The sequence below is a fragment of the Rhinopithecus roxellana genome, chromosome 7 (genome assembly GCF_007565055.1).
Source record: "Rhinopithecus roxellana isolate Shanxi Qingling chromosome 7, ASM756505v1, whole genome shotgun sequence".
NCBI lineage: Eukaryota > Metazoa > Chordata > Mammalia > Primates > Cercopithecidae > Rhinopithecus > Rhinopithecus roxellana.
In genome coordinates, this window is record NC_044555.1 from 16662069 (window position 1) to 16688911 (window position 26843).

The window sequence follows — 26843 nt, forward strand, 5'->3', positions numbered from 1 at the left end:
ATTACAGGTGCCCACCACCATGCCAGGCTAATTCTTTTGTATTTTTAGTAGAAATGGGGTTTCACCCTGTTGGCCAGGCTTGTCTCGAACTCCTGACCTCAAGTAATCCTCCCACCTTGGCCTCCCATAGTGCTGGGATTACAGGCGTGAGCCACTGTGCCCAGTCCAACAAGTTTTTAAAATACTACAGATCCAATTTAAAGATAAACAATTTACTGTATAAGTGTCAGACAACCGAAACTGTCTTTCACACCAACAATACGTCTCTTCATAATGTAAATGGAAAATTTCTGAGTATTTTAGAAGAAATAATAGCCGAGCCTTTGGTTTAAATGAATACCCAAGATTTTTATTTTCCTGGAGAAGATAGTTCTCAAAATCTTGACAGAATAAACAGCCTGATGAGCAGCATTCTCATGACTTCAATCAATTGGTTTTAATGCCCTTGACAATAGACGCAAATATAAATTTTAACTTAATGAGATGTGCATTTCTGGGCAGGAGAAGCTTTTCAAGTATCTTCTTCCCCGTTTTTTTTTTTTTTTTTTCCTAAGACAGGGTCTTGCTCTGTCAAGTGCAATGGAACGATCACAGCTCACTGCAGCCTTGACCTCCCTGGCTTAAGTGATCCTCCCACCTCAGTCAGCTGAGTAGCTGGGACTGCAGGCATGCGCCACCATACCCAACTAATTTTGATATTTTTTGTAGAAACGGGGTTTTGCTATGTTGTCCAGGCTGGTCTTGAACTCCTAGACTCAAGCCATCCTCCTGCGTCCCAAAGTGTTGGAATTACAGGCCTGAGTCATGCATAGCACCTGGCCTTTCTTTCCTGTTTTTAAACCTGAAAAAAGATGGTAACTCTGTGTGGAAATATATTTGGAATACAAAATAACACAAATAATAGTCCAAAGATTGCTTGTCTTCTAACAAAGCCCACTTCTCTTCCAGCTATGTTGGTAGATGTTGGGGGAAAACAGCTAGGCTCAAGGTCCCTAACCACCCACCCTCTAAAAGGTGAGTTAGTCCTGCAAGAATGGCCATAATCAAAAAATTAAAAAAAAAAAATAGATGTTGGTGTGGATGTGGTGAATAGGGAACACTTTTACACTGCTGGTGGGAATGCAAACTAGTACAACCATTATGGAAAACAGTGTGGAGATTCCTTAAAGAACTAGAAGTAGAATTATCATTTAATCCAGCAATCCCACTAGTGGGTATCTACCCAGAGAAAAAGAAGTCATTATACGAAAAAGATACTTGGACGTGCATGTTTATAGCAGCACAATTCTCAACTGCAAAAATATGGAACCAGCCCAAATGCCCATCAATCAATGAGTGGATAAAGAAATTGTGGTATATATATACACCATGGAATACCGCTCAGTCATAAAAAATATATATATATATATATGACATTCACAACAATCTGGATGAAACTGAAGACGATTATCCTAAGTGAAGTAACTTAGGAATGGAAAACCAAGCATGTTATGCTCTCACTCATAATTGGGAGCTAAGCTACAATGACACGAAGGCAAAAGAATCACACAATGAACTCTGGGCACTCAGGGGGAAAGGTGGGATGGGGGTGAGAAATAAAAGACTGCACAGTGGGTAGAGTGTACACTGCTTTGGGTGCACCAAAATCTCAAAAATCACCACTAAAGAACTTATTCATGTAATAACCAAACACCACTCGTTCCCCCAAAACCATCTGAAATAAATAAATAAATAAATGAAGGTGAGTTAGTAATTGCTTAACCATTGTTTTACTTCTGGTTTTGGAAAAAACTGTCTTACTAAAAATAAAATAACAGTACTAATATTTTGTCAGCAAAGGGGGAACCTATAATTCATCACCTTAACCCTTTTCTATTTTATTCATACACATATATATAATATAGTGTATGTATATGTGTACAATGCTGTATAGTATTCAGCTTTTTTTTCTTACCCATTTTTAGGTCTTATCCATTTTTCTATAAGCTATACTATCTTGATAAATGTCACTTTGGTGTACTTAATTAAAACAATTTTATCTTTTTAAAAAATTGATCTAATTTAAATAATTTGAGAAATCCTCATTTTCCTTTAAAACCTCTAAGTGTTACAAAGCCAGAGTTGTTACATAACTCATATAAAAGCTCCAAAGCAATTTTTCTAAACATGCTCTGGTTTGGTTCAAAGTTCTCAAAGGTCTCACTGCTCATTTGAGATGAGCAGTGTCACTACTGGCCCTCTGTTGTGGGCTAGCGACACAGAAGCAAACCACTGTATGCTCGCTTTGTTGAGACTGAGGTGCAGGACTGTGCAACTGAAACCCTTAAAGAGGCTCTCCGTGAATTCCCTAAAGTGCTTTGGGGGTGGCTGAGATAACACAGGTTACCCCTGCAGTTCATCAGGCTAGAAGAATTGGTGAGCAGTAGGGTGGGCAACCATTCCCAACTTCACAATGGCCTCTCCACAGCCCATTCCAGCAATGCCTCAAAATGCCTCTACTTTTATAAACTCTTCCATGGTGGGCCCAGCTAGGAGAGGTTTCTGCTTCCTTTGAAATTTGATAACCTCTTTTGGGATATACACCTCTTTTGGGATATACAGTGTGTTGCCCACTAGACTTGCCCACAACAGTGAAATCAACTAAATGACTGGGCTGTAATTTGACTAAAGGGTCCACAACTGACTCAACTTTGTATCCTTCACAGTGCCTACTATGGTGCTAGGCACAGCAGGTCTTCAATTAATACTGAACACAAAAGTAGACTAGACTGGGAGCATGAGCCATTGGATGATATGCTTGGAATGACACTCCATCTTGTAAGAGATGCTCTTATCAGCTGATAAGATTTCCTTTAATATTCTGCAGTGCATTTGGTATAACATTTTTTAATTTTACTATTAATTATGCTATTGAAAATATTTAGTTTGGGTCCAGGAGCAGTGGCTCATGCCTATAATCGCAGCACTTTGGGAGGCCGAGGCAGGCAGATCACCTGAGGTCAGGAGTTCAAGACCAGCCTGGCCAACATGGTGAAACCCCATTTCTACTAAAAATACAAAAACTAGTCAGGTGTGGTGGTGCTCGCCTGTAATGCCTGCTACTCAGGAAGCTGAAGCAGGAGAATCACTTGAACCCGAGAGGCAGATGTTGCAGTGAGCCGAGATCAAGCCACTGCACTCCAGCCTGGGTGACAGAGTGAGACTCTGTCCCCCCCCCCCAAAAAAATAATAATAATAATGATTTACAGTTTGGAAATGGTCATGTTTTATTTTTATAAGAGCTTAATAATGAAAAAGGGCAAAATTCTTTATTGACAAAGTAATACCTGAAGAACCCACTGGCAGCATCATTCTACCCCTATCCATCTGTACTTTACTCTCTTTTTTGTAGGTGGATCTCCCTGGATCTGTCAAAATCACCCCCAAACATCACTTGGCCCTGTTTTGCCCACTGTTGCACTTATTTCTTAGATATGACTGAACCCTGTCTATTGACAAAAACTAACCTCTGTGATATGAGTGGAAGGCATCATTTTTTTAAAAGGAAATTTTTACTTTCCAATTTAACTCAGAGCACACTGGGTTAAGTGCATTCTGTCCTGTTTTAAGCAGTATTTTCAGAGATTAAATTCTAAACTCTCATGTTCTTCAAACATCAGTAATTTCTCAGGACCAATGAGAAAACTGCCCAGATAGCCAAATGCCTGAAATTTTATCACTGACCATGAAGAACGGTTCTTTACAACTACTGTACAAATCATTGCTCATTGGGGGAAAGATATTACATATAATTCTAAGTACCAGTATACATAAAACATAAATTTATTAAAAGATGAAATTCAAAAATGAACTTTAGACTATTCTCATCACTGGCCTAGTCTGCTAGGTATGGAAGACTATTTGGATGTTTGAGCATACTGTGAATATTTCATCCACGGAATACAGGGGAGCTTTCATTAGAATGAGAGAGAGAGGAAAATCTATAGTCTACAGAACAAAAGCTAAGAGTTTCAAGTTTTAGTGGCCATGTTTCCCATAGCGCTATTATATAAGAAGAGTAATACTATAGTTTTTTCCTATTCACAGATGGAAAAGAGTAAAATTTTGCTTTATTTAAGCCCAATAGCAATAATCTTGCATGGGTTTCAGAAAAATGATACATATTTTACTGTGGGATAATGAGGACCATTAGTTATTAGAACAAATTATTCTCTTTCAATTCAACAGCCTTATTCATTCACTCATTTAATAGGCTATCCTCTCTCCTTTTCACTAAAATGGTCTTCCCATATGGAACACCTGGCCATGCAACATGCTACCAGACAGACTTCAGGAGGTATCTTGATGGGGAGAAATAGAGAATTTCCAAAGTGAAGCCACAGGATAAACCAACACTTGATGCTTGCCTTTCATTTCAAGGAAAGTAGTATAAAAGCAATAGAGAAAGAAAAAAGTAGTTGAAAAATATAGTTGCTCTCCACAAAAGAGTCTTAAAAATAAAAAATCATGAGCTTAATAATTTTCCTAAATGAAATTATGCCATTATTCCTGATTTCTTTGTACTAACTAAAAGGACAAAGTATCAAACTTCACTAAAGTTTCAATACTGTAATACATTTCATTAATCAAAGATAAAAACTACATTAAAAGCGAGAGAATTATTTTATGTCTGTGATTAGGCAGTTGGAGGGCTTGTATTTTATGTATACATTTGTATACTTCAACTTATTTAACAGTGTCAGTTCACTAGCTGCAGTTTTTTTATATAAAGAAAACAGATTTAGAATTTTAAAAACAAATTATAGTAATTTTATGCCTACAGCTTGCACCTCTTAGAAACCATGTACCCCCTAACACTTCTCTTACTTTGTCACCACTTCCCCATCTCCCTCCCTCCTCCTAAAACCACAGGCTACAGTAGAACTGATAACAGAGGCCTTGAAGCCCCTACTGAATAGCCACCCTAATTTTTTACTTGGGGTGGAGGAATAAAGGGTACAGATAAAAAATTCAGCTCCTGAATAGAGCAGGAGGCAAATGCTTACAGAGATTTGCCTGGTGAGCTTCAGTGTTTTCTACAGATCTTCATGATGACGGGGACTTCTGGGCCTACACGTCATTAATGCTCAAACTCCTATGTGGAAGGGGGCAGAAGGAAAGGACTACAAGATTTGTTACTAATATAGATGGCTGTGTATATACTGCTGGTGCGGGCACAGGGTAGGATGAGAGAAGAGGACAAGCAGGAGAGGAGGAGGACTACACAACGATGACAACGTCACACATCCTCGATATAAAAACCACTGTCAAGTGGCAGAAGAAAACAATGAGAAAAAGTAGCCAAAAGTGAGGAGCAGTGGGCAGATTCCCCAAGGCCGAGGACACATTCCCTCCCATCAGCTTGACTTGGCTACATGGCACCAAGAAGGGACAAATCGGAAGAGTGTCCACACAGCCACGGCTGCACCTAGAGAATTTTCAGGTTGTGAGGCAGGAGTGATGGGTATGTGGGTGGGACCATGTGCAAGTCTGGAGGGTTCTCTGTGTAGATTGAGATTGGTCAATAATGAGATACAACATGAAACTTCTGAAGATGGGACCCATTTGTCTACTATTGGCTTTGAAAATAATTTGTGAAAACTGAATTAATAAGGCAGCCTATGACCATACAGCAGCTGCAGTTAAAGTATCTTTCAAGTCAACATCTGCCACTGATCAATTTGTAAACAAAAATCATTTTAACTATGACTTCTGGAACTAACAAAATCAGTCCGGTCCCCTCTTAGTATGACTGGCCTTGACACATCCAGGCAGGCATCAGGCCAATCCACCCAAGTAGGTTCCATCACCCTTTATTGCTCAGCTCTTTTGCTGACATACAAGGCTCTGCAAGTCTTTCTCTTAAATGTCATTCCTGAGACAAGGCTTGTTCCATCTACCTCCTCTCAGTGCTGGGTCACCAAAAATTTCAAAACCAAAGAAGAAAAGGGCAACAGTTTTACACCAGGTTTTTGAAGACACAAATGGAAAAACTGGGAGATCTATTCTTTAAAAAATGGTTTTACTCAGAGGTTTTCAGTAGAGAGCATGGGGGTGTAGAGTGAGAAATGGAGGGAGCAAGAAAAACATGAAGCCCCCCCATGCTTATACATCTATGCCATCCTGCTCCTGGTTGAAAACATCTTTCATAGCCTTTTAGAGCTAAGAACAGGCAATCAAGTTTAGCACAGTGGTGAGGATCACAACCTTTGGAATCACAGCCGGCTACTTACTACCTATGAGCCAAGACCAAGATAGTTACCTCTCTAAACCTTGGCTTCTTCCTCTGTAAAATGGAGCTAATACAACATACCTTTGTGAGGTTGTCCCAAGGACTGAATGAGATAACAAATGCAAAGTACTTATCACTGTATCCAACAGAGCAAACACTCAATGTATAGTAGAGAAAAAAGGGAAGCTAAAAAATACCTTGCTTTTAGTCTTCTCTTCCCAGCTGAGGATTTATAAACATCATCAAACACAACTCATCTTGGAGAATATATACGATGATTTTGGTGGTTGAATTTTATCTTCCTAATAATATTTGCTTAGGCAAATGTTAAAAATGAGTTTCCACTTCCAGAGTAAACACTGATGGGGTAGTGACAGGGGGGTAGCAGGGAGGAGCTCAGAAACATACTCAACAGGTGCAGGACAGAAAATATGTGACTTGATAATTCATCCATGGAAAATCCAGTCTCATTCTACAAATGCGGCTGAGCACTAAGTATATACAAATCCCACAGACTGAAGAAGTATGAACATATTTCTACTGACACCTAAAAGAAGGGTGGGAGGTGGCTATCACTCACGGAGCCCTTCCTTTGCCCCAGACTTTGTGCTGAACATCTCACACACGTCATCTTTCTCCCTCAGAGTAACTCTATTCTATGATTCAAGGAGCTAAGGTATAGACCAAGGTTCAGAAGCTTGTGAATAGCAGAACCAGCATTGAAACCCAGGTCCCTATGCTGTCAAAGCCCATGGCTAAAGCTAGGTGTTTTAGTAAAAAGAGGGGAAGAATCTTCCATGAAGCAGGGACAGAATGGGCAGTGCCATATTTGGGAGACACTGCATAGCCTGAGTAAGAAATAAGGCTGGATACATAGGTGGGAGCTGGAAAGTTAGTTTATAATTGCCAAAGTTAAGAGTCTGTGAGATGCCAGTGGCATCTGGGCTTCACTTATAAATAGAGGAGCCATCTCAGGGCATTAGGCAGTACTCTGAAAACACTCATCTTTGCTTACCACAGAAGAGAGAGGAAAGGCCTTAAAAGCAATGTAACTCTTTATGTACTTGGTCATCTAAAAATGAAATCAGGGCTGGTTATGAAATACATTTCTAAGCAAAAGACAACAATAGTAATAATGACACAGCAATGGAGACAATCTGGTGACACAGCAAAAAGCCAAAGAGCTACTGAGGTCTCAGGGTTGGCTGGCACCTCCTGGGATGATGAGAACTTAGAAATCAGCCAATTCCTAGAGGATAACAGCGGGTCCAGTTTTAGAATACCTTAAGGACAGCAGGATTCTCACAATGAATTGAATATTAAAAATTAAAAATTTCACGTTAAAAAGTCATGTCTTCTCACTTGACATGAAAATACCTTCAGCAACAGAGGCAAGATGAACCAATAAGCAACACACCATCAATCTTCTTATTAATGGAGGTACACTAATTAAAGCTATAACAATGTAAACTCAGTGACTGTAATGGCACCTGAAATCTTCACTTTACCCTTTCTTTTGCCTTCCCTCTCTTCCCTCAGTATTCAGTGAGTGTCAACTACAGAGCAGGCATGTGGTTACAGTAGCAAGTATGTGGATCTCATAGTCTAAGAGTGGAGACAGTACCAAACAACCACAAAAATGCATTCCAAACTATAAACAAAGAAGTGACAGACACAATACCATGCCCATAAACAGAGATCTCAAGAGAAAAGGGAGGCTCCATGTGCCGCTGTTACCATGTGAGGCTCTATGTGAGCTTGGGACACTTACCTAACCATGTTGCAATGAGGACAGCATCAATTCCGTCTATTGGTTCACAGATTCGAGCCACGACTGGGTGGATCTGCTGGGCCAGGTAGTACTGGGTGTCAATGGTTAGATTATCCTGTTTCTGCAGCTGCTCAGGCGCATAGGCCCTCTGACTTGCAGTGAGATTTGATCCATCCTAAAAGAAGATATGACAAAAAGACACACATAAAAAGAAGACACGGGTAAAGTTGTGAGCAACTCAATCACAGACACTTGCTTGGTCAAACACAGAGGCAACAATTTAAATTTTACGTATCTACTTCTAAACATCAAGACCTCTTTTTGACCTATTGTTGAACATTTTGAGTAGGAAAATCAAGGATAACATCTCAATCTTGAGATCTCATCCAATGTCCACGAATATTAATCCAGTATATGTTGTGGTCTATTTTTTGCAAAAACTTGAAACGAACAAGATAGCAATGACTAGATTAAATAATTTCACCTGCCATATCACCAAACACTGAGAAGGCTTGGTAACAATTAGTGTAGTCAGAAAGGCTTTTTAAGGAGTGATAATTTAAAAACATGTGTATGGTCTCTTTTATTATGTTAATGTGATCCCTTCAGGCAAGAATTCTTGTCAAACTAACTCAAAGATCCTGGTAGTAATATTTTCTATGAGAGCCATGTATCACTGAGAAGCAAATGAACAAGGGGAAAAGAGTGGGGAAATGAAATCTATAGAGTAGTACTTTATATGCAAGATACAAGAAGTAGAAGTAAAAATGACATAGTGTCCTGGTAGAGTGGCAGGGCTCTAAAAGCCAAATAACTGGCCACTGGAATGAAGGGCATGTCATTTTGTACCATTTACCTGGTTCCTCCTCAAGAAAAGGAAGATGGGTCAGAAAGCCTCTTTTCAAGAGTTTTCTCTTTTACTCTACAAAAATAAAAGCTGTGAAATTCTATGTAATTGGCCCATATCCAGCCTTGTGAATGATGTCACCATCATCTGTGAACCAAAAAGTTATCTCTACAGGATCAACATCCAACAACTCACTCACTCTTCCTCTCATCTGAAACAGAATTTAATATTCAAACTAGTAAATTATAACTATTCACAGTGCTCAGCTGCTCAGCAGAACTGATTATAATGTGAATCCTATTCTTTCATTCCTGCTACAATCAGTTCCTTTCCAGCTCAGCTCCCAGCCCAAAGCAGAAGCAACCTTCCATACACCACTGTCTTACTAGAGACCAGCGGCAGGGGCCTCTTTTTCTGGCTAGGCTCCTGATGAAAACAACCTGTGCCTGTTTAGCAACTAGGTTCTACCTGTTCTAAGACAAAATGAAATACCTAAAAAGGAAGCAAACTCAGATTAAAAGACTTATTATTATTTGTCAGGAGTTTACAACATAGTAAAAAGAATTAGGCATAATTAATCAAGTTTAATTCTTGCTCTTTTAGAAGCCTGAATTGTTAAGATGATAATAAGGTGACAACCAATGATAAAAACCAAGTGAAAAAATCCTCGGGCAGTGTCTTTTCACACAACTCAATGGTATTTAGACCGCCTTTTACCAAACACATAAAATCTGAACAATTTACAGAATTGTGAAAAATTGGTCTATCCTTAAGATTACAGCAATGTTGAGTTTAATAAATTTTAATGGTGAATTAAAATAGAATTTATGGACGTAAAATAGTTTTTAAAGGCACCTGAGTTACTTTCTAATATTTCAGTAGAAGTTCTCACAGTAAAGCGTGGTTTTCAAAAAAGCAGTTAAAAATTTCTGAGCATGCTTTCAGTTTAAAACGTTTTTATTTTAAATATTCACATGAAAGACTAGTTTTAACAAAAAGTGACACAAACATATTTCTTAGTGTATTTTAAAAATCTAAGCTCGAGCATGGCCAAATTCAAAAGACTTGGTTAGATGACAGGTTTTGCTATGTTGTATTGGAAAAACATTTAGGCTATGACCGAAGATACATCCTTCGGCAGGACACAGTGGCTCATGCCTGTAATCCCAGTACTTGGAGAGGCTGAGTCAGAAGGATCACTTGAGCACAGGAGTTCAACACCAGTTTGGGTGACATAGTGAGACCCCCATCTCGATTAAAAAAAAAAAAAAAAAAAAAAAAAAAGTTAGCCAGGCATGGAGGCATGCATCTGTGGTCCCAGCTACTCAGGAGGCTAAAGTGGGAAGATCGCTTGAGCCTGGGAGATAGACGCTGCAGTGAGCTGTGGTCATGCCACTGCACTCCTGCCTGAGTGACAGAGCGAGACCCTGTATCAAAATTAAAAAAAAAAAAAAAAAAAAAAGCCTTCAAATATTTCATTCTCAAACCTGAGCAGGGCTCCATGGAATGTGCAAGAATATGTGGCATACACCTTTAAGAACAGATTAAGAAGCAATGCTGGTCTTCTTCAAGTGCCCATGTAGTAATTTGTGAACTTCACAAAGTACATACTTCAGAGAGACAACTAGGTGCAGTCGATTCATACAAAACTAGGTAGTCATCGTTAGTAGGAAACTAATGGGAAAATATTTTAAACTGGAGATAAGTGGGCCCCTTAAAATAATTATGTTAAAGGCATGCCTTATGGAAATTATGTCTAATGAAAGTTAAATAGTTATGGATTTAAAACTTAGCCAACAAATCATTCATATAGGTTTAATGCGTTAACAAAGTACAATATAAATTACATACCAAAAACATTACTCTCTGAACTCATCTGAATAAGTTATCAGTAGGGTACTATTTCCTAAATGTAAATTTTAAACAAAACAAAACCTGTTTAGGATATAGGCTATTCCTGGAGGACACCCTTGCCTAAGGCAGCAAACAGTCCTCTTAAAAATGTGTCATGATGGGCCAGGCACAGTGGCTCATGCCTGTAATCCCAGCACTTTGGGAGATCGAGGCAGGAGGATCACCTGAGGTCAGGAGTTTGAGACCAGATTGGTCAACATGGCGAAATCCCATTTCTACTAAAAATACAAAAAAATTAGCTGGGCATGGTGGCACGTGCCTGTAATACCAGCTACTCAGAAGGCTGAGGCAGGAGAATCGCTTGAACCCAGGAGGTGGAGGTTGCAGTGAGCTGAGACGGCACGACTGCACTCCAGCCTGGGTAACAGAGCAAGACTCTGTCTCAAAAACAAACAAACAAACAAAGTGTCATGATACATTTTCAAAAGTATATTCTAAAACTATGGTTGTGTTATGAAACAGAATAATTTGAGTGCTTAAAAGCAAAAACTTTAGGCAGATTTGGCTAGCAAACATGTTGAAAGGGCACATGTCCCATGGGTAGGGTACAAAGGCAAATTAAAGTCCTATAGTTTTCTTGGGTTATGTTAAGGAGAATAAATTAATAAAAAGAAATATGAATCATACTTTAAAAAAGCAAATAAGGCACATACCAGTGGATGGAAATTGCTAAAATCACATAAAATTGGATATATTGTACTACATTACCAACAGCCATTGTGAGCCTATGTATATCAATAAGACCTGAGAAAAAGGAACTTTAAGACCTAACATTCAGACATCAAGGAACACAAAATTGACTTTTAAATACAATGATCATCCTATTTTATAAGTTACCATACATCGTCATTGCAGGTTTAGCCAAAACACAATTGTGGTTTGATTTCATTATCAATGCTATTTCACTGAACCTATATAATTTTTCAAAGTTGTATGCTGCCATCTGTTCTTGTCATTACCAATCTAAGAGCTTTTCCATGTATGTGAAGACATAAGTGAAAAAAAAAAACCTAGCTTATTTACCAAAATCTTTATTTGCATAATATGAAAATTGTTTTTTTGAGATGAGACTTGTCAGAGGCAATATGCAAAGCACATTAAGGGCTTGAGCGAGTCAGACATTTATGGAAATATTTTCCTGCAGGAATTGGCTTTCTGTAACAGTTCTTAATCAAGGGTAACCCTAGGGGGGAGACAGAGTCAAGTGCTGATTCCTGTCCATGTACTTAAATCATTCGTTATGTACATCCACAGCATATAGCAGATATCAGCAGACTACTTTTAAATTTTCAAAAGACTCTGATTTAAAAACACATTGATTGTGGTTTGACAAATTGGTATATCAATCATATTGCAATTAATTTTTAGGTTTATATTAAAAAAATTTTTTTACTGTAACAATGCAATGCAATTACAATTAGGATACAACTCATAAATTTTTTAAAAAGTTTTATTCAGATAAATTATACCTTATGGTAAGTAGTATACAGCATTGTAATTTGAAAGAATTTGGATAAATGCTATGACCCTGACTTATCTTTACAGAGAGAAGGGATGAGACCTCTCCTTTGTTAAAACTGTAGTTAAGGGCTTCGAAAATCAAAAAAACTGCTCTTCTCTCTTACTCTCTCCTCACCCATTATAGGCATGCTATTATCAAAAGAACTGGTAGTGGTTTAAAACTGTGTTCCAGAAGGCCTAGAAGTGCCTTGTGAAACAGAGAAGTAAGGCTAAGGAGGTGAGCCCTCTCCACTTGAAGGAAGGAAAAAAACAAAACTAGTTGAATTGTGTGGTTTCCTCATATGGTATGTTTGTAGGATCTTTTAACTTCTCCATATAATCATGTAGTTCTTTTTTTTCACATAATTATTTGGATATTTGCTAGGAAAAATGGCATTTATTCTTTTATTATTCCACTGATATTTATAATGGGGAACTGCTGCAAAAGGAATGACAAATGAGGACTACTGCTGAACATATGGCAAAACTTACATTTGCATTAAAGTTAATTTAGGGTTAAAAGAGTAGCTACTGTTATAATCCTATCATAAATGTTTTATGAAAATCCTAATGACATATGCCACACCTCTAACTAATGTTTTTTAAACGCTATGAAACTAACCAGACTTTACAACATCAATTACTGGGGAGAATGCTAAATAAGACACTGTGGCAATCTGGATTTTACTTAGAGTTCTTAAGAGGTATCAGAGTCTTATGAATGTCAATAGTTTACCTGACAGATGACGTATGACACAGTATCTCCAGCTTTCACCTTTCCGCCTCCTTGAGAATTTATCCAGAGGGCAACATGTACATGAGGTAGGCTTTTTTTATCAGGGTAATCTTGGGGATCCTTTGTCAATGCCTAAAAGAGGGAACAAAAAAGTTCTAAGCTTTAAAATAAAACCCTTCTTGCACAGATATACACTAAAAACATCTTTGCTAGAATTATATTAGCAACATAAACATACAAAATGACAGAAGCTGTATGTAGAAAACATTGCTACAGAATCTTTAAACATCCCATCTTCAACACTCCTCTCTCCTTTGTTCAATAACTAACATAACCAGATGCAACACCAACAAAAAAGAAATATAAGTTCACAGGCCATGTTGCATGATACTTAGATATAAAAAGTTAAGACTATAAATTCAGTGTTACCCAAAAGCAATGGCAACAAAAGCCAAAATTGAAAAATGGGATCTAATTAAACTAAAGAGCTTCTGCACAGCAAAAGAAACTACCATCAGAACCAACAGACAACCTACAGAATGGGAGAAAACTTTTGCAATCTACTCATCTGACAAAGGGCTAATATCCAGAACCTACAAAGAACTCAAACAAATTTACAAGAAAAAAACAAACAACCCCATCAAAAAGTGGGCAAAGCATATGAACAGACACTTCTCAAAAGAAGACATTTATGCAGTTAACAGACACATGAAAAAATGCTCATCATCACAGGCCATCAGAGAAATGCAAATCAAAACCACAATGAGATACCATCTCACACCAGTTAGAATGGCAATCATTAAAAAGCCAGGAAACAACACGTGCTGGAGAGGATGTGGAGAAATAGGAACACTTTCACACTGTTGGTGGGACTGTAAACTAGTTCAACCATTGTGGAAAACAGTGTGGTGATTCCTCAAGGATCTAGAACTAGAAATACCATTTGACCCAGCCATCCCATTACTGGGTATATGCCCAAAGGATTACAAATCATACTACTATAAAGACACATGCACACGTATGTTTATTGCGGCACTATTCACAATAGCAAAGACTTGGAACCAACCCAAATGTCCATCAATGATAGACTGGATAAAGAAAATGTGGCACTTATACACCATGGAATACCATCCAGCCATAAAAAAGGACGAATTCATGTCCTTTGTAGGGACATGGATGCAGCTGGAAACCATCATTCTCAGCAAACTATTGCAAGAACAGAAAACGAAACCTGCATGTTCTCACTCATGGGTGGGAATTGAACAATGAGATCACTTGGACACAGGAAAGGGAACATCACACACCAGGGCCTGTTGTGGGGTGGGGGGAGGGGGGAGGGATAGCATTAGGAGATATACCTAATGTAAATGACGAGTTAATGGGTACAGCACAGCAACATGGCACATGTATACATATGTAACAAACCTGCAGGCTGTGCACATGTACCCTAGAACTTAAAGTATAACAAAAAATAAATTAATTAATTAATTTTAAAAAGGTCTTAAAAAAATAAATTCAGTGTTACATGCAGTCTTAATGTGTACAATTCTCTCACTGAGTTAACTGATCAGTTGGGACTGATGAATAACGGCTACTCTGACTTAATGATTGTTTCTCAAAGGTTCCTCTGGCCTAAATAAATCCCAAAGGGCTAGAAATCACTGGATTTACTCATGCTGTTAATCAACCTCTACAGAGGTAGAATGAATTTTGTAACAGAAAGTAAGTACGAGAACAAAAACAATGTCAGCCTTGCTCACAACTGCATGCACAGTGTTCCTAACGATGCTTGATATACAGTAGCAGCCAAATATTTGCTGAATAAATTATTTCACCCCATCTGTAATAATTCTCAGAATAATTTGTTCAAGTATTATAAAGTACCACAGGATGAATAAGACACAGTCATCTGCTATTAGTGGAAGACTCTCTACCCTCCACCTCCCCTCCAAAACAAAAAATAAGCTATATGTGCCATAAAGGAGATGTGAACAAAGTGCTATGGAGAGAACTTAGAAAGGTAAGAATGATTTCCACCTGAGAGCAGAAATCATGGAAGAAAAAACTTAAGCTGGCACTAGAAGGAAAAGTAAGATTTTAAGAAAAGGTAATGGGGGCAAGAATATTCCAGGCAGAGAAACAAAAAGGCAAAGGGTGAGAAAAAATGCACTCTATTAGACTGGAACTCAATATGCATAAGGAAAAGGAGGGGGATACCTAGTCCTGGAAGGGGTAGGTTTCAAAAGACAAGAGAAAGGATGAGGACCAGGGTACTGCTTGATGAGCTCATCTGTTCTCCAAGTGTGGACTACAGAGCCCTGGGAGTTCCTGATATTCTTTCAGGAGGTCCTGAGATCAAACTATTTTCATAACGACACTATCTGTACTGATGATACAGAAGCAATGGTGGGCAAAACTGCTGGTGCCTTATAAACATGAATCAGGACGGTACTACCAAACTGTACTAAGAGTCACTGTATTCTTCACCACCACGCATAGTTAAAAAAAACAACAACAATACTTTCACTTAAGAATGTCCTTGACAAAGCAGTAAGATTTTTTTTTTTTTTTTTGAGACAGAGTCTTGCTCTGTCACCCAGGCTGGAGTGCAGTGGCCAGATCTCAGCTCACTGCAAGCTCCGCCTCCCGGGTTTACGCCATTCTCCTGCCTCAGCCTCCCGAGTAGCTGGGACTACAGGCGCCCGCCACCTCGCCCGGCTAGTTTTTTGTATTTTTTAGTAGAGACGGGGTTTCACGGTGTTAGCCAGGATGGTCTCGATCTCCTGACCTCGTGATCCGCCCATCTCGGCCTCCCAAAGTGCTGGGATTACAGGCTTGAGCCACCACGCCCAGCAGCAGTAAGATTTTTAAAGCTCTCAATAGCAAAGACTTGGAACCAACCCAAATGCCCATCAATGATACACTGGATAAAGAAAATGTGGCACATACACACTACGAAATACTATGCAGCCATAAAAAAGAGTGAGTTCATGTCCTTTGCAGGGACATGGATGATGCTGGAAACCATCGTCCTTAGCAAACTAACACAGGAACAGAAAACCAAACACCACATGTTCTCACTTACAAGTGGGAGCTGAACAAAGAGAACACATGGATACAGGGAGGGGAACATCACATACTGGGGCCTGCTGGGGGGTAGGGAGAAAGGGGAGGGAGAGCATTAGGACAAATACCTAATCCACGCGGGGCTTAAAACCTAGATGACGGGTTGATAAGTGCAGCCAACCACCACAGCACATGTGTACCTATGTAACAAACCTGCACGTTCAGCACACGTATCCCAGGATTTGAAGTAAAATAAAAAAGAAAAAGAAAAAAAAACAGCTCTCAACCCTTGAGTGCAGGTCTACTATTTTGTGTGATAAAACAGAAAGTACACACAAGGCACATCTGAAAAAAAAAAGATTGCTCAAGAGAAAGCATTTGTGCAACTGTTTGAGTTGCAAGCTAAACTAGCTGACTTTTTCACAGAATATAATTTTTACTTGAAAGAATAATGGGCAAACTACGGTTATTCTGACCTGGGTATTTGGCAGACAATTTCTCAAAAAAGAAGTGAGCCTGCCACTTCAAGGCAAAAAAAAAAAAAAAAAAAAAAATCTGACAGTATATATTGTCAATGATAAAATTCAAGCTTTCAAGTGCAAATTAGAATTTTAGAAAACTTTTCAACTTCTGTGAGCCAGAAAGCTTCCCAATGCTTAAAGACTTTTTGATATAAGTAGGAATATTTTAAAACGTAATTTTTGATATTGTACAATGAATGTGTCTATTTTGGAGGATCTGTATAATTCAGGGAACCAACATTTAACAAATGATCAACTCACGCCACATATGGGTAAAATATTCTTTCAAAGTACAACACAGACCAATAGATTTTAATATAAGAGAGCATTAAAAGTTCATTGATATGGCTTCAAATTTCACATTACAAAGAAAATACCATCTGTAGAGTTCTGGTGCAGGATCAAAGAAAAATACATTCAACTGTCAGAAAAAAAACACTAAAATACTTCTCCTTTTTCTAACTACATGTTTGGGTTAAACTGGATTTCTTCCAATACTTCATCCCAAACAACGTTTCACAACAGATTGTATGCAGAAGCAGAAATGAAAACCCAGATGTCATCTACTGAGCTAGACATTAAAGAGATGCGCAAAATTGTAAAATTTGCAAAATTTTCTTTGTTTTGAAATATATAGTTATTTTTCATAGAAAGAAATGCTATTTTTTGTAATTATATAATCAGTTTATTGCTATTTTTAATTAAATTAACAAATGTTTTTAAATTTCTAACACACTAAATATCGAGATAAATCACATCAACAAGAGCTCTTGGGGTCTTCAATTATAAAGGTGTATGAAGGTATAAGTATAAAGTATAAAGGTGTCCTAAGACCAAGAAATCTGAGAACTGATGTAGAATAAAGCAGGTCCTCAAACATGGCTGCATATGCCCAAGTTATGTAAACTTACTAAATTTCATACTCAGTGTAGCAGAGTACCTAGGAAACTCTCCCAAGTATTTCAATCTCCTCAAACCTGGAATATGTGAAGTTTTGATTGTCTTGGACAAGCAATACAGTATAGAAATCTTAACTGATATAACAGTACTTAAGAAATCCATTATCTTCTTCAATGGATTATTCTTTAGTGCAATGTTAAGAAATTCTAAATTTCAGCTGACATACTTTCCAATTATTAGATGTAGGCTATTTGGGGACTTTACAAGCTAGTTTTAGAAGGCTTCATTAAAAAAAAAAAAAAATGCTTCCTGGTGGTTTAGGCTCAAGTTAGCCAGAGCTATAAAAATCAGCTGTGAAGTATTTTATGTTACTTTGTGAAATATATTTAAGCTAAGATTGCAGTAGTTCAGCAAAATCACACATGCTGTTTTTCGGTTGCTTTTGGCAACAAAGGCTAAAATCTCTAAAGGTAAATCCCATCACTTCATGCATGTCTCCACCCTAATTTAACCTGTCATTTTCAAGCCCTACCAGTAACACTTAAAAAAAAAAAAAAAAAATCTTCTCATGAGACCATCCACAACCAGTCACCCAGTCACATACATAGACTCTTCCATTCCACTCTCCTTTGGAGGCAGTAAAATGTACAAACAAGTTTTAAATAGTGCAAGTATTCAGACAAATGCTAAAGATTATGAGGATACATGACCTTTAACATATGAAGAGCTTACTGTAAATAGATACAGAACTATAACTATAATAAAGATAGCCCTTTCATCAGAATTTACTGTACTTACATCAACACTGCAGAAATTCTTCTCTTTTAAATAAAAGTTAAGAATAATGGGACAGTAAATACATTTTTCTTTTTCTTTGCTTTTTTTTTTGTGAGACGGAGTCTTGCTTTTTCACCCAGGCTGGAGTGCGGTGGCGCGATCTCAGCTCACTGCAATCTCTGTTTCCCAGGTTTAAGCGATTCTCCTGCCTCAGCCTCCTGAGTAGCTGGGATTACAGGCGCCTGCCACCTCGCCCGGCTAATTTTTGTATTTTTTAGTAAAGATGAGGTTTCACCATGTTGGTCAGGCTGATCTTGAACTCCTGATCTCATGATCCACCCGCCTTGGCCTCCCAAGGTGCTGGGATTACAGGCACAAGCCACCGCACCCGGTCGACAGTAAATACTTTTAACAGACCATCAGCATTTTGAAAATACGGACCGTGCATTCTTTATTCAACTTTATATCCCAGAATCAGCACTGTATACATAAGAGGTACTCCATGTTTGTTGAATGGATGATTAAACAAGCAAATGAATTCTTTCAATGCTAACTGAACAACTACTATTTGCCAATGGCTATGCTAAGTGATATGGAGAATATAAAGACAGTAAGTCACAGTTTCAGTTCTGCCACAGAAAAATCTATTCACAGCCCCTATCATACTAGACGCTAAGTATTAACTATTATTGTTATTGGTAATAATAAAATGTCACTACAAGTTGATAATTATTGAAGCTGAGTGATGAATACATGAGGATTCATGATACCATGCTCTCTACTTTTACATAAGTCTAGAAATTTCAATAATAACTTAAAAGAATGCAGACTATTCATCAGAACTCAGACACTGTCAGTATACCTATGACTCTTAAGTTTCTTTTTGCACACTAGTAATATTGTGTCATCATTCATATGAGGGGATTACAGTGTGGACCCACTACCCTAAAGAAGATGTGCTCAGTGTTATTTTGCCAATTATGTAGTCATGCTGGGACTGACACTCCCAAACTCATCCCTGGAAGCCCTTGTGCTAGAAGCCCAAGTTTCTAGGAAGGTAGACAGGATCAGGGATACAATATGCAGAATTGATGCAAAAACTGACCAAAAGAAGACTTAAGTCATAACTCTTACTCATATAAATTTTTGAGAAAGAAAACAAAATCTAAAAGGAAACCGCTTTCTAGATGACACAACGATTCTATGCCAATATGTGTACACTTCATCACTTAAAGTGGAAAGCCAGTGCCAAGAAACATTGTCCCCTTCTAATGTATAAACAAATGTCTTCTTTCATGACATTAAGGATGCCATAGTCAAGGTACAGGAAACAACTTACCTAAGAATAAACATAAACTGTAAGAAAATATTCATCCCTTCTAGGAATCAAAGAAATGCAAATTCAATGCAACTGTGAAACACAGCCTCATATTCATTATGGTAGCAAAGTTTTATTTAAATATCATCACCACTACATGCAAAACTGTGGTGAAACTGGCATATTTTGCTATTATCAATTGGTATCATCCTTTTACAAAGCAATTTGGCAAAAGCCATACAGATATTCACATCTTTTGACTCAAATATTTTCCTTCAAGGAAACAAAAATAAAGTAATTCATCCAAATGCAAAAAGGTAAATAAACAAAGATGTTCAATAGAGTTATTCATAATAGAAAACATTTAATAATCAACAAATTTAAAGATGTATCAGTGAAACAGAAGATTAATACACTGATTGATTTTTAAGGTAATATAAAAATGTGGGAAAATGTTTATGTTAAATGAAAATATATTTCTAAATAACATATTGTAATTGCTGCAATATAAAAATGTTTTCAACAGTACAGTAATGTACAAAAATGACAAGCATTACATTAGCACAGAGTATTATGAATAAGTCTTCATTCTAAAACTTCCATTTACTGTCAGCATTAGATTCTTTTTCATTAATTTTTTCTGTATGCACTTTGACAACGAAATCTACCACAAAACGGGTAGCATGGTATTTGCAAAACTAGCTTCTGAATATATAAGGGTACTAAAATGGGAAAAAATCTGTAACCTAACATTTTGTTATTACATAGCACTTTGGAAACCAAGATTCTGTTTTTCAAATTAGGTAAGAAAAATCACTCCCTATTTTCAACAACTAAAACGATCCCTAAATAACTTTTGTCCCAAAAGCCTTCTGATTACAGCACCTCTAAGGATCACCATCTGTGAAGCTAAACACACACATGAATGCACACATGCATACAATAAGCTTACAGGCCTACACCCCAAACATGTATTACTTAGGGGAACTATGAAGAAAGTAGTGTTCTCCAGTCCCCAGTATGTAAACTGTATCACTCCATAGGACCTCTGGAAACAAGTCTTCCAAGAATTAAAGTAAGGACCAGAGAAAGAAGGTCTCTGTGGCAGACATGGCAGTACCTGTGGCTGGAAGAGGTATGCTAATACTCAATCTGTGAGATGGTTGTTAAGCAGCTTTCATCACCAGCTAGAATTTATTTCAATTGCAAGGATGAGGTGGTTCTTCAACTATCTGAAGGAGGGGAAAAACATATGACAGCAGCTGGGCTCAGCAATAAATGCTACATTTACCTTGTTAATTTCAAACTGGCTCACTGGGACACTGCCATTTAGCACATTTTCTCCAATTTCTATTAGCCTCTTCTGAATGTTTTCCACTATAGTGTCCCGGCTTTGATCAGAAAGAATCTGGCCAATCACAAAGCTACAAAAAAAAAAAAAAAAAAAAGACAGCAGTTGATTTTTTAATATCATATTTTACTAGTAAAGGAGAAGAAAGGAAGAGAAATGCCATTATATTAACATGTGGCCAAGAGCTACAGTAAGAGCTAATATGAGGGTTAATGTTGAAAAGGCAGTTACTAGTTGTTTTTTAACACCAACTCTACCGAAAGTTTGTCAGCCTTATAATGTCGGGTTTGACCCTAAACATACAGATCATTTTTTATGTGGCAGCTAATATTTTACATAAAATGTGATGAAGAAAAGCATGTGTTCCATATTTTTATGCAATTACAAAATTCACAAGGAGTTATATTCTACTCATAAGTTAAAATTTTAGAAGACAAATATTTCACTTTCCTCACAAAGCACCAAGACATTATCTCTGATATCAAGATATCATCTCCACCTGAGACAACAACCATGAGCTAGGTGAGTAGAAATATGAAGCCCTTTACATAAATTTTTTTCAAAAAACAAAGATTTCAAACTTTTCTTTCTTCAACTTCATTTTGTTGCTCAGTGTTCTCCCTTATGCTATTCCTTAAAAACTTCATGTTATTCAACCAGACCCAAAGGAAAAAGAAAAAGGAAAGGAGTAAGAAAGTCAATATTTTATCCATTTCTGAGAAAATGCAGAGCGAGCATTTGACAGCTGCATTATAATTTGTCAGAAAAAGAACCCTGACAAAAACATTTGTATAGCTTTAATTACTAATACATTTCTAACTAAAGAGAAATTTACTTCTATTATGATGCGTCTTTTCTTAGAAAACACAAAGCTGAAGAGAACACTCTAATCCACAGTCTATACAAAGTACTTTCATCTTTGGGTACATTTGGGGGCAATGAAGCATTTCAAATATTTTTACATTTGGTAAAAGGCTCACAGTGACCTATACTCAGATGGTCAACTTTGCCTAATCAAGAGTAGTTTTGCAGAACCAACTTGACAGCAAGAGGAAGACTAGAAAGCAAGTTTTTAAATGCCAACATTCAGAATATTAAAATCGATGTGAAATTTAGCTTTATAAAGAAAAAAGTTCTACTTTCAGAATTGGTCAAGGTCACAAATTAAGATGGTACATGAAGCACCTAAAAATTTTTTTTTTTTTTTTTTTGACGGAGTCTCGCTTCTTCGCCCAGGCTGGAGTGCAATGGCGCAATCTCGGCTCACTGCAACCTCCACCTCCAAGGTTCAAGAGATTCTCCTGCCTCAGCCTCCCCAGTAGCTGGGATTAGAGGTATGCGCCACCACGCCCGGCTAAATTTGTATTTTTAGTAGAGACGGGGTTTCCCCATGTTGGCCAGGCTGGTCTCCAACTCCTGACCTCAAGTAATCTGCCCAACTCAGCCTCCCAAAGTGCTGGGATTACGGGCCTGAGCCACTGTGCCCGGCCTAAAAATTCATTTTGAAATGGGTGCTTTATACATTAATATGACCCTTAAAAAAGCAGGTCTTATTATCACATTCTTCAGTCTCAGGTGCAAAGCTAGGAGGTCAATCATGATATTTACTAATTCTGAGGTACACACAGGATTTGAGAAGTAGCCCTTAAATTAACTTGGTATTAGTAAGAATCTTTTATACATAAATCATACGGGTGGGAACAAAGTCTCACTCCATGGCCCATTTTGAATCCCAGAACATTTTAAGCCATAAAATGGGAAAATCTTATCAATTATGTTCCTAAAGAGACTCTAGGAAGATTCAGGAGCACAAAACAAGGCACTTTCTAATAGTAACAATAAAGCAAAACAAACCAACATCAACAAAACCAACTCTACAAGGATCTGAAGTGTGAAGGTTTACCCTTACCATGAGTTAAAAACTCATGAGATGTATCTTACAGCAAGCATTTCTTTCTGAGCAAATTTGGCTTTTTCTAAGTTTTAATCTACCTATAAAATTCCATTCCAAATAAGAATTATTAATAAGAATGAATAATAAAAATAACAAAGAAGTGTTCTTGCGCTTGGCAGATTCATAAGCATTCTCTACATCATTCACACCTGAATTTTTAAAAGACAAACAAGAAAAGCAAAACTGAAAGCTGAACTCACTTTCCAGTGTCTTTAGCAAGATCACACCAATCTCTTCTAACTATATCTAATCCTTTGAGCTCCTGCTTGGTGACATAATTCCCGTCTGACGTTGGCTCAACAACCAGAGCAGCGTATTTCTTTTTTTTCAGCAGTAGCAGAGACTTGAAAACCCCATCAATGTCTATTTCAAGCAGTTTGTACAACTTATTCACTTCACTTTTTACCTGTGAAAATTTCAAATATTAATATTAGCTTCTCAAACATCTAACAGGGAGAAGATAAACATGTTACAGATTCCTAAGAGTTAATCTAAACAGAACTTGAAGTCATACAATATTGGAATTTTACTTGGCTTGTATGTAACATGATATTACATAGGGTATAGAGCAAAGACACTGAAAACTGCAGGGACAAAAATAGATTAAAAAAAAAAGAGAGAGAGAGAGACAATAATAGATCATCCCATGCAACCAAAGGACAGGACTGGCTAGATCAGCCCCAGGTAATATATGAAAATTATCAAACAGTCTTTGTTGAATGTAAAGACTTAATACACATGTACAGTACTTGCCTCCAAACTATTCAGTTAGTTAGTGAACAGATAGTCCAACAAGTAAATATGTGGCCAGAAATAAAGAATCAAACTTTGACTATTAAAATAATGTTTAAGATCTCCCTTAACACCTTGACTATAAGCAAACAACTACATGCTGAACAAACAAATAAAGAGTCCTCTGCTCTTTCTGACAGGGTCAAGGCACAGAACATCGCCTCCAGGGAAAATATTCAACTTTTGAAGGCCCAGTATGAGTACAATGTGCCAGGCTTGCTGTCAAGTGAAGATTACCATTCAAATTCCACATATTCCAGGAGGGAAAGATAGGAAGTTGTCAGTTTGTAAGATGGTATCTTAGTTTTAGTTCATTGGGACAATATCTTAACATAGCAAGTGTTTCTAAAACACTGTGAATTGCGATTGCAAATTGCTATTAAGAGGCTACAAATGATTATTTTAAAATGTCTCCTCCCTTGTCTTTTCAAATATATTTTAAGTAATCCTGTAAAAATTACAGTTGTGAGTGTATATGTATGTAGGTATCTATGTATAAAATGCACCTGAATCCTACCAGACACACGAATCACACAATGTAAGTACCAATGTGAACACATCTTAAACATATAACACTTAGACTGTTTTCAAAGGAAAAATGGATTTACCATTTAAAGAAAAAAATAAATACCTTTGAATTTCACCCTTGAAACAAACAGCTGGAATAGAAATTAAAAACAAGAGGGGGCCGGGTGCGGTGGCTCATGCCTATAATCCCAGCACTTGGGAGTCCAAGGCAGGTGGATCACAAGGTCAGGAGATCGAGACCATCCTGGCCAACATGGTGAAACCCCGTCTCTACTAAAAACACAAAAATTAGGGGGGCGTCATGGTGCATGCCTGTAATCCCAGCTACTCAGGAGGCTGAGGCAGTAGAATTGTTTGAACCAGGGAGTCGGAGGTTGTAATGAGCCAAGATCACGCCACTGTACTCTAGCCTGACCACAGAGCGAGATTATGTCTCAAAAAAAACCAACCAACCAAACAAACAAAAATACAACAGGATTGGGCATGGAAGCTCATGCCTGTAATCCCAGAACTTTGAGAGGCCAAGCAGGGAGGATTGCTTGAACCCAGGAGTTCAAAACCAGCCTGGGCAAAAAAAAATCTCTACAAAAAAAAAATCTTTTTTAATTAGCTGGGCATGGTGGCGAGTGCCTGTGGTCCCAGCTACTCAGGAGGCTGAGGCGGGAGGATCACTTCAGCCCAGGAAGTCAAGGCTTCAGTGAGCCCTGATCGCACCACTGCACTCAAGCCTGGGTGACAGAGTGAGACTCTGTCTCAGAAAAAAATAATAAAGAAAGAAAAATAGAAGAACTGAGAGACACCAAGTTTATTATTTTCAGAAGCACACACATTCATATATACATGAATTTATAGTGTTCCATGTAAAAAACAGAATTCACAAAAATAAGTAAAGCAGATAATTTCATAAAATTATCTCACCTTGTTTCCCAACTTAAATACTTCTTCCAGATTGGTGCTATTGGTGTTTATCATAATTGAATCTGTATCTCCATAAATAACTTCAAGATTCATCTAATGAAAAGCAAAAATTGTAAAAATTAACAAAAACACAGTGACCATTACACACAATGAAACTAAAGATTTTCCATACTACAGAAATTACAGGCTCCACAGACTTTTCAAAAGTTTATGTTAATTATTATTTATATTGTCAGGGTATACAATGGAAGATTAAGCCCCTATAAACCAGAAAGGCAAGTACCCCGACATCAAGAAAATCTCTCAAATTTTCTTAAAACAGAGAGTGGAGTGGAAGGGGAATTGTGTCTAGTTTCAACAGAAACAAAATATCAAATTAAATAACGAGAAAAAAGAGAATAAAAGACTAGGAAATGGGGTTATATTTATCCACTGTACCACATGCTTAGTGGTCATGGCAATTTAAGAAGCGGAAACATAATGGATTCTATAAATTCAAGGGCACAAATCCATATTAAATTCTTAATACAGTTGCAAACAGTATTTAGTAGAATATGAAGAGTGCCAAAAAAAATCAATCATAACAAACAACACTAGAGCACATACAGTATAAAGGCCTGGAAATAAACTCTAATTAGCACTGTTACTAATTTGCTTGAAACACTCACATATAGGCTTCAAGCAGGGGCTAGATCATATCAGTGTTGGTAAAAGAAAAAAGCTGTAATACTTTAGGAGGGATTATAAATGTAAACTAGGCAACCTAAGAAGCAATTTCCAGTCTGTTTGGGTTACAGTTTTCCTTGAATACAAAAACATTACCAGTTACGATATTTAAGAGTTTTATACAATGAAAACGCTCAACATTACCTTTTGTACCATCTCTTTCGTATGCATCAAAATCTAAATGAAACAAAAGTCAAGATTAATACATTACACAATTATAAAGACATAAATAGAAGCACATAGAGATAGGTAGCTCTCACTGATTTGCCATTTCCATGTATTTCTAAAGCTCTTGAAGGTTTTCTAACGACAGCCCTTAAAATAACAGTAACATCAATGTAATCTAAAAATAAGTTTGCCTCTATGCTGATTCTGAGCCAGAGATACGCATGCATATACATAGGTATATATCTTTAATAAACACACAATAAAGTATCTCTATAACATGGCAAAAAAGCAAACTATTCTCATTACTAATACTTAAATAGAACTGCATGCCTTAAAAAAGCTTAACAAAGCATTTCAAATCTGGCAATTCTTACTCATGGTATTCAGGATCTTAAAAAGTTAAAAAAAAAAAAAGTACACTACACTTAAAATTCTTCTCTAGACTAAATTCATTGAAGAAAGAGGGTAGATAGATTTTCACTATACTGCCTGGAGCTGCCACAGTGGCCAGTAAAAAGGTGGGGCTCAAGAAACATTCAGTGAATGAAGACCAACAAGGATAATAGCTGTTGATGGGTCTGTCCCCAGGCCCATATAGCTACAGATCAGAGATATTTAGGCTACAATATGGATGGAAATAAAAACTGATATAAATTATTTTGAGCCAGATCAGAAGTAACACATATTTTAACAGCCTCTTAAAAAATAGTAATATGACATAATTAGGACTCAGAGAGAAAGTGTGTGTGTGTGGGGGGTGTGTTTGTGGGGGTGTGTGTGTGTTT

General features: G+C 37.4%; 1 protein-coding gene across 1 annotated transcript in view; it reads right to left on the reverse strand.

The window, feature by feature from the left end:
• The window catches only part of POLA1 (DNA polymerase alpha 1, catalytic subunit), a 314584-nt gene that overhangs the window by 173762 nt on the left and 113979 nt on the right, over positions 1–26843 (reverse strand). Inside the window, exons 27-32 of the mRNA XM_010353227.2 lie at positions 26035–26067; positions 25165–25257; positions 23127–23332; positions 20913–21045; positions 13040–13171; positions 8043–8217 (exon numbers count right to left, since the gene is read on the reverse strand). Of these exons, the coding sequence (XP_010351529.1) occupies positions 8043–8217; positions 13040–13171; positions 20913–21045; positions 23127–23332; positions 25165–25257; positions 26035–26067 (772 nt within the window). The remainder of the gene's footprint in view (positions 1–8042; positions 8218–13039; positions 13172–20912; positions 21046–23126; positions 23333–25164; positions 25258–26034; positions 26068–26843) is intronic.